Consider the following 8433-nt stretch of genomic DNA (forward strand, 5'->3'; position numbering starts at 1 on the left):
GAGAAGGCTTGGAAGACTATTATGACATATGGTGAATTTTCTTATGTTTTGAAGGGTGTACCTGAGAGATGTGATTATTGAAAGTTGTGAGTTGAGTTATTTATTTACATTTAGATGTAGATCCTACTTTATGTAACTCTTCACTATGATCGTATATAACTTGTAACATTGAAACCATCATGTCGAATTTATTGTTCTTAAATTGGCTATTACCCTGTATAAACTAAAACAATTTTTTTGAGAATTTGTTTTGTATCTGTTAGGAATTTATTTCCTCAGAAGAATTATTGACATAAAAGTCCTTAAGTTTGTCAAGTATTGGCGGTTTTATCCGCGTGACGATTTTTTATTTGTTAATGTCCTTAACGTTTCCAAAGTTTTTCATTTTTGGCATTTTTACCTGTAATAGCAGGTTTTCAGGTTACCATGAAATATAATTTGGAAAAAAAAAAAAAAAAAAAAAAAAAAAAAAAAAAAAAGAACCTTAAGTTTACAAATTTGTTACAAAAATACCCTATCTATACTAGATTCTTTTTACTTCTAGACCATATTGTTGGATTCGGGATCTTAATGACGGCATTTAATATGTTGTTAAGGATTCTCGAATTCATATTAATGAACAGTAAGTGACATCACTTCCTATAACTAAAATGACAATAGAATAAAATCCCTCCTAGTCAGAGGTGAGGCTAATAACATTCAAGGTGGGTCACATGACCCATCTAAAGGTTCAATTTTATTTACAATTTATATGGTAATTATTTTAGGACCTACCTTGAAAATTTTAGGACCTACCTTTGAAATAGTACCACGTCGACACAACAAGAAAATAATTTTCAATATAACTTCTTATATAAAGTAAGTCATTTCGACTTTATTAGTCATTAGTGTTAAGCAAAAAATTGTGTACAACCAAGGTAACATCTGTTTACGAACATTGAGTCAATTTGTCTACTAGCAGTATCGAGCCCACGTTTAAGTTGAAAATTTTATATATTTAAAAAATCAATTTTTTTATTAATATAACCTCTAACCTCTCTGTTCATTGGCTTTTCACTAAATTGAACGATTTCTTCTTATTTAATTGAAACCGATTTAAGTTTTGAATTGATGACCTGATTGGTAAAAGGGTAAATATGAAAATTTTTGAAAACTTAAGGACAACGAGCATAAAATCATTACATTGATAAAACTTGACAAACTAAAGGACTTTTATGTCAATAACCCTCTTTAAAATATCAAACTTACAAAAAAATTTAAAATTTAAAACTTAATTTATTGAATATTTAGTCCGTGCAAGGGGTGTTTCAATTTAAGACGTGCAAATGGAGTTGTGTTTCGATTTAACATGTCAAATGGAGTTAACGAAGAATTTCACAAGGGTAACAACTAACAAGGGAGTTAGGGTGTTGAGGTGTACACGAGAACGGGGAAACATGGTATTTTGGGGGCCCATTGATATTAACAAATTGCACTCTTCTTGGCCCATATTTGCAGCAAAGTATTTGATCAAAAACACATAGACATAGCCCATTTGCAAGCTTGAATCAGCTGTGGGGTAAGATTAAACCATCGTAAATGCAGTAGAAGTAAAAACTAAAAAGGTTAAACCTTAAACTAGAATCATGTCATCCAAAATATGTTATTTGAAAGAAAGATCCATGTTTAAGAAGTATATCTTAAAAAAGCACTCAGGATATGATAGATTTGTAAATATCAACACAGATACCATACATATCCAGTTATCAACACACAAAGACGTCTTCCATGAGTTTTTAGATGTATCTGCCTCTAGGGTTTGTACCATTCATTTCTAGGAATTAAAGGGGCTCTAAAAAGAATACTTACAAAATAAAGAAGCTCGGTTTCAATAGAACAACAAAACTGTATACCGATGCAAAGAATGAATCGAACGTTTAATCTACAAATCATTACGATGCAAAAAACGAGACATCTTGGACTCTATATAAAAAAAAAAGTTTATAATAATAATAATAGGATGGGATGGGATGAGATGAGATGAACTACGTGAACAAAGTGACAACATCTTTACGATACCCTCGAACAATCAAAAGCCTTGGAATATTCTCCACCAACAGATCCATATACTCCATATAAAAATAGGAGGGGTGGTTGACAGGTGGCGGGGGAAGGCTGACAAGCACCACAGCCGCCATCCTTGAATACTTCATAATCGTTGAGTTCAACTTCAAAGTGGTGTACAAGAACTTCTCCACTTGTTGTTCATTGACCACCATAAACTGTTGTTTCTCTTCTTCCTTAATCTGCGCTAAGTAGTCTTTAATCCGGGCTTGTGCAGCCACAAAGGCCTCCACGGAGTCATCCTGCGCGTGATCATCGCCGTGGTCCCACGTCTTCATGGAAACAACAATGACCTCGGCTTGCATACGAAGATCGTAAAGAAACTTTCTGACATCGGCTTTCAGCTCTTCAGCATCGGAATCCTCTTCGGCGATACAAAAGACTTGAATTTTACAGCTTTCAAACATTTCCTTGGTGAGAAGGAGCTGAGATAAAAGAAGCATAAGACCACCGTCTCTAACAATCCAATACAAGTCGATGGTCCCATACTGTCTCTGATACTCGTTGGGCCATTCGTCAAGCCCTTTCACGATCACAACCGCTTTGTTGGCGACAATGCAGTCGTTAATGATGCCAACAAAAGTGGAGGGTATTTCGGTCAAATTCTCGCGGCGCCATATCTCCGGGTAACGTAAGACGACGATGTTGGGTTTGAGATTTCCGAGGCCCATGGTTTGGACGATGCCTCGGAAGCCGTCGGACATGCTGGGGGCCACCACGATTTCTGCAACGCCTTCGCAGCGTTTGTATTCGATGTATGTCGCCAGGTTTTTGCAAGCGGTTTTTGCGTCTTCTGCACACTCGTGGTAGTCCCCGTCTAGGATGTCCACGAATATGGACATTCCTCTCCCCTTTTTTTTCATGCAGTTGGCGAAATCCGCCAGTTTTGGATGACATGGCACGTTTTCTGGTAGTTTTCCCCATGGTCTGCAGAAGATCAGTGGGATTGGGTACCAGTTCTTTGGATGAACGTTGCTTGCTGCAAAAAACAAAATATGGACTCATTACTTTTTTCCACTTTCTACGACTCACTTACATCCCAGTTTGGTCTGTTTTAAACTATGATTTACCTCTTTATATAAAAAAAAATACAATTACAAAATTTTCCTTCATTGGGACAATACTTATTAGGATACCAAGTTATGTGTGTAGTTTGTAAATATAAGCACATAGAAAGTTGATGGTATTTTCATTGTGATACCAATAATAAGTATATAAAAACTATTATATTTGGTCCTAACAAAAAGAAAAGAAACTGACCTCCCAAAGATCGAAGACTGCGAAGAGCTAGTTGAAAATAAGCACTCTTGAAACCATCTCCCCAGTCGCCAGCTTTTCCCTTGATGCTGACATAATAGTATATGAGGCTAGCAAGCGCAAGGGACACGACAGTGAAGGACCAAGAAATCAAAAACATGATAACAATACAAAGAGACGCTCCAAGAAGAGAGAGACTCCAATGATGAAACTTCCAGCGAGGACGCCAGCTAGGCGCATCCAAGAGATCGAGAAGAAAACAGGACAAGTTAACACCCGCATAACACAGGAGATAAAACATAGTAATGGTCGGGGAGATAAGATCAAGATTCCCAATGACAACACACGCGATGCAGAGAAAAGCGGTGAAGAAGGTGGCAATATGAGGCTCGCTGCCTTCTGCGACCTTGAAGTAATTAAGAACAGGTAGAATGTCATCATTGGCTATGGCTGCAAGGAGGCGTGGGGCACCAGTGAGGCTCTGTAAAGCAGCACCCAGAGTGGAAAGGATGATTCCGATGTATATGATTGATGAAGAAGGCCATGCGATTGTGGCTGTTAGTAATCTGTCTGTGAAGAGTTTTTCTCTTGTGGCTACAGATCCCAAAAGGAACACAGAAATGAAGTAGAGAGCTGTGGTTGTTAGTGTCGCTGCTAATGTTCCGATTGGAATCGAACGTTGCGTGTCTTTTAATGAGGCTGACCGGTTTGAACCAGCCATGATTCCCGTTACTGCAGGAAAGAACAGACCTACCAATGCACTGACAAACAAATCCACAAATTATTCTTTCTTTTGCTTTTGCCCTTCGTTTTCATTTCATTATCATCATTTACACTCGCTATATTACAAATTTGGTTCCCATGCGCAAGTTTGGTCCATTTTTTAATGACTTACCAATATCCTCCTTTGTTGCGGATTTGGTCCCTCTGCTTTACTCAAAATCCATGTTTGGTCTTTTTTAAGATTTGCATTTCGCTTAAGGACTACTTCAAATTTTGGATCAAACTTGTGATTTTGAGTAAAGCACAGGGACCATATCTGTAACTTAGACTTATTTTAAACGAAAATAATGCTATTTTTATAGACTCTTTTGGGTTTAATAAACTTTTAGTATTATTTTTGTAAATAATAGTCTGTTAACTATAAACTTATAACGAAATAATTAAAGATTAAAGTTAAAATTATATATTTATCTTTATCTATTACATGAAAATTCATGCCAACGAAACATGGTCATGTAATGTAAATATGTAATTACTCATTTCCATCAAACCAAATCTTTAATATGGAATATAATAAGTATCAGGTATCAAATATTAGAATAAAAGGCATTGCTTCCAAAACTTACTTGAAGTGCCAGTGTATTTCTCCAGCAGGATCAGGTATTCCAGCATTGTTTGTTGTTTGATAACTAGAACTCCAATTGTCTCTGAAAGATTTCAAACTTAAGCCCGTGACTCCAACTATTTAAAAGGATAGTAAAAAAAAATATGGTCAGTTAACATGTCATACTCATACATACTAAGAAAAGAAGATAGAAAAAATAATTCATAATCTTTAATCATACCTGCTGGATGATCCTCCCTTGCTGCAAATATCCCAATGAATATACAGAGGAGGGAAAACAGAACAGGTATAAGAAAGGCTGGTGCAACCTTGTTAATCATTTTAACACCTCCAAAAACTATAAATACTAAAACAATAGTAACAATAATCCCATAGACTTGTAGATCATGTAAACTTGGAGTTGTTATAGGTTCCGCTACTGCTGTCCCATTTACTTGTGTAATAGTCTCTGAAACACAGTCACTCAGTCACGCTTGTTATACCTTACAAAAAACTTAAAAACCAATATTTATTATATATTTATATTTATACCTCTAAAAAGTCCAGCCTTTGGCACAGCATTCAAAAAGGTCTCCACTGCTCCCAAGACATACCTACCAATATTTTGTTATTACAATTTACAAACAAACAGTTGAGATTTTAAAAGTATAAATTTATAATACACACACTCACATAGATCCAGCAACCGCATTCCCTAAAAAGAAACATAGTCCTATGCTGACTCCGACTTCAGGACCCAAAGCACGACCAATGAGATAGTATGGTCCCCCACCCTAAAAATTAATTAAACAAAACAGAGTATTTATTGTTCATTTGTTTGTAAATTGTAATCATTACATTAGGGTTTAGGGTTTAGGGTTGAGAAGAAAAGTAATATAAGTTTTCCACCTTCATTGCACCATTTGTTGCGATTGCACTCAATGATACTGCAGTCAAGAAAGTACATAAGCCACATAAGGCGACTACTGCTAGGGACCCACCTATGCCTGCCATGCCAACAATCCTGCATTTTTAAATTCTAGGTATTGTAAGCAAATCCTTTTCAATAAATATCATATTCATGGGATGATAATTAAGATTTAAGACATACCAGGAAAACCTGATGTAGTAGATAATTCCCAATATGTTCTGCAAGCATGGGATAAAGACTCCCATCATTGTTCCTGATTTCACAACACTGCTACTCTGTATCTGGAAGTCGAAATATTGTCAAAAACTAATCACTATTATATTCATAATGCATGCTAATTGCTAAGCTGAGAGTTCCATTATTTTACAACAGTACAAGGGTAAAACGGTCATTTACTGAAATATAATTAGGTATGTTTAATAAAGTTCAAGTACCAGAGGATGCTGTGCAGGATTAGAGCCATCATCACGACCTCTAGGACTTGAAGGTACAGGCATCGGCTCCCCTGTCATACTGAAATATAGAAAACTCATGACATATTGACATCACATCACTTTTGTAACTTACAACTACAAATGATAATACAGAGATTACTAAACTAAAACACCAACACCAATATTACTCAAAAAGAGAGAATAGAAGAGCTTTGAAAGAAGAAAGAGTGAAAGACACAACATAAGAATCATTTTTCAAACAATTTATGAATGGTTTATTGGTGACAACAAAACAATTACTACTTCTTTTAGATTTCAATATTAACCTGTCCTAAATTAGGGATAAAAAGGCTTGTTGTTCAGATAATCCATAGATATAAAGTTTTAAGGAAAAAAGGAAGAAGCAATATTTACCTTTTGAGACCAAGAATGTTAACAAGAGAATCAAAACCAAATAATTCCAATTTAGACTCTTTGTGTTCACCATTGACTCCTCGATCATCTGATATTGACTCTTCTTTTGCAACTGCACCCGAATTTGGCTGAAAGCTTGTTTTTACTTTGCTGGCACAAGTAAATCAGTTTTCAGACATGAGCTCAAAATTTTGATATCCTTGTATTTTATACAAAATATAATTCTGCTTCATGATCAACTACATTTCTGATGCAGAGTAACACACTGAGCATAAACAAATGCCCATATCTAAGTTTCAACATAATGATGTGATGAACCCATGTGGTGTTCATTAGTACATGCTTTAAGTAAACCTTGTTAAAATCCGTTACAGTATAATGGCAATCCTATACTACTCCTTCAGCACCAAAAGAGGAGCTACACAGTGACTTAGGAAATCATATGGGTTATGTTTTATCTAAATTGTTGTCAATCTAAGGTTTAAACTACTTAAGGAAAAAAAAATCATAACCATAATGAACTTTATAGCATGTATAACAAACTCATAGACATTGTTTTAGAAGCACTAACCATATCAAGTTTGTAAATCAAAAGAATACAAACCACCATTTTCAACTTCATTACAAGGAATATACAAGGAACACTTTAGACCTAATTCCTTCCTACCAACATCGCCTATTACAGCATTACAAATTACAAATAAAATAGTTGCGTAACAACTGGTTTAGGGCAACATCAAAATTATCCACCTAAATCGGCACATTTCGCAAAATATCAAAGCAGAAGTGCGGCAGTAGCTACTAATAATACACATTTGTTGTTACAGAACTTCAATTTGGTGTCTTTCTTCCATTATCTAGCCTACTCATTTTGATCATTCCAAGAACTATTTGTCTATTTGATTGATAATAAAAAGTAAAGCAATTAACTGATCTTTTAAAGAAAAGGGGAAAAGGCGAAGAGGGTAAGAAGATAAAAAGGAAACTAACTAACTTTAAGGGATTCGACGAAGATCCGTGATCGAAGGAGGACATCTCGAGCACGACGGGATCATTATCATGCGCAACGACGGGGCCGTATTTACGACCCACTCGTGGCGCCGACGATGGTAATTCGTTGTCGTCGGAGCTCTCAATCTCTTCATTCCTCATTTAGCCTCGCCGATCTATGAGTATCCTTCAGAAACCGATATTTGTATCTATATACTTGGGGAGATCCAATCTATTGCGAGAGAGAGAAAAGGCGCAGACTCCGTGTGTATATCTATTTGGAGAGAGAAACAGAGTGGACGGGTTGCTAGTTTTTGAATCGAGTAAGAAAACAGGAAAAATCTCTTCTTTCCATATACTATTCTACTATATAAATTGTAGGTCAATTTTCTGCTTTCTGATTGTTTACTAAATCTAGAAAACAAATATTTAGGACCTGAAATCTATCATCAGCTCATAAGAGAAAGAAAAAGATACGACTAGTTATATTTAAGGACAGCCTTTATTGATTTTAAACTAGTAAATATGTGCTTGCTTTGTAACCGGCAGATTTTATTTATTTATGGGATGTGATTTGTACACAATAGTTTTTGCCATACACAACAATTCATGCATTATATAGTTGTACAATACAACATTTTAAAACATCAATTGTTGTGTATGGAGAAAATTGTTGTGTACGGATCAGCTCCTTTTATTTATTGGTGCATCGTTTATTTTTGTTAGCACTTGATGGGGAAGATTTACAGGTTGGATACAAATTGAGATTACGTGAAATAGCAACCAATTCTATCTTTTAACAATAATATCATTTTATTTACATTTCTTTACACATAGACCTATAAAGTATGTTGCTACTAATGTAATGTAATGTCTTACTTGAAATAGCTTGAAACGTGTTGTGTGAAACTACTTTCAGCAGGAAAAGCGAAATTTGAGTTCCATCTGCAACTATTCCAGCTTGTTCATTTCTATCT

At 35.4% G+C, this 8433-nt stretch overlaps 1 protein-coding gene across 1 annotated transcript; it reads right to left on the bottom strand.

Annotated features, from left to right (window-relative positions):
- Positions 1-1827: 1827 nt before the first annotated feature.
- Positions 1828-7848, bottom strand: LOC111889476 (cation-chloride cotransporter 1). Its single transcript, XM_023885621.3, has 11 exons — positions 7461-7848; positions 6467-6616; positions 6053-6131; positions 5799-5899; positions 5597-5711; positions 5381-5481; positions 5240-5301; positions 4929-5156; positions 4710-4824; positions 3364-4121; positions 1828-3082 (listed from the first exon to the last, which is right to left on the bottom strand). The coding sequence occupies exons 1-11, from the start codon at positions 7616-7618 to the stop codon at positions 2025-2027; spliced, it is 2925 nt and encodes a 974-aa protein (XP_023741389.1). The 5' UTR covers positions 7619-7848; the 3' UTR covers positions 1828-2024.
- Positions 7849-8433: the final 585 nt, after the last annotated feature.

This window comes from Lactuca sativa, chromosome 8 (genome assembly GCF_002870075.4).
Source record: "Lactuca sativa cultivar Salinas chromosome 8, Lsat_Salinas_v11, whole genome shotgun sequence".
NCBI classification, from domain to species: Eukaryota; Viridiplantae; Streptophyta; class Magnoliopsida; order Asterales; family Asteraceae; genus Lactuca; species Lactuca sativa.

What these genes read in the sequence shown, in the direction of transcription:
- LOC111889476 (XM_023885621.3), bottom strand. Translation starts at nt 7,618, where the DNA reads ATGAGGAATGAAGAGATTGAGAGCTCCGACGACAACGAATTACCATCG. An exon ending in TACTACATCAGGTTTTCCTG is followed by an intron (nt 5,712 to 5,798) that starts GTATGTCTTAAA and finishes TTAAAAATGCAG; the next exon opens with GATTGTTGGCATGGCAGGCA. An exon ending in AAAGGCTGGACTTTTTAGAG is followed by an intron (nt 5,157 to 5,239) that starts GTATAAATATAA and finishes ACTGTGTTTCAG; the next exon opens with AGACTATTACACAAGTAAAT.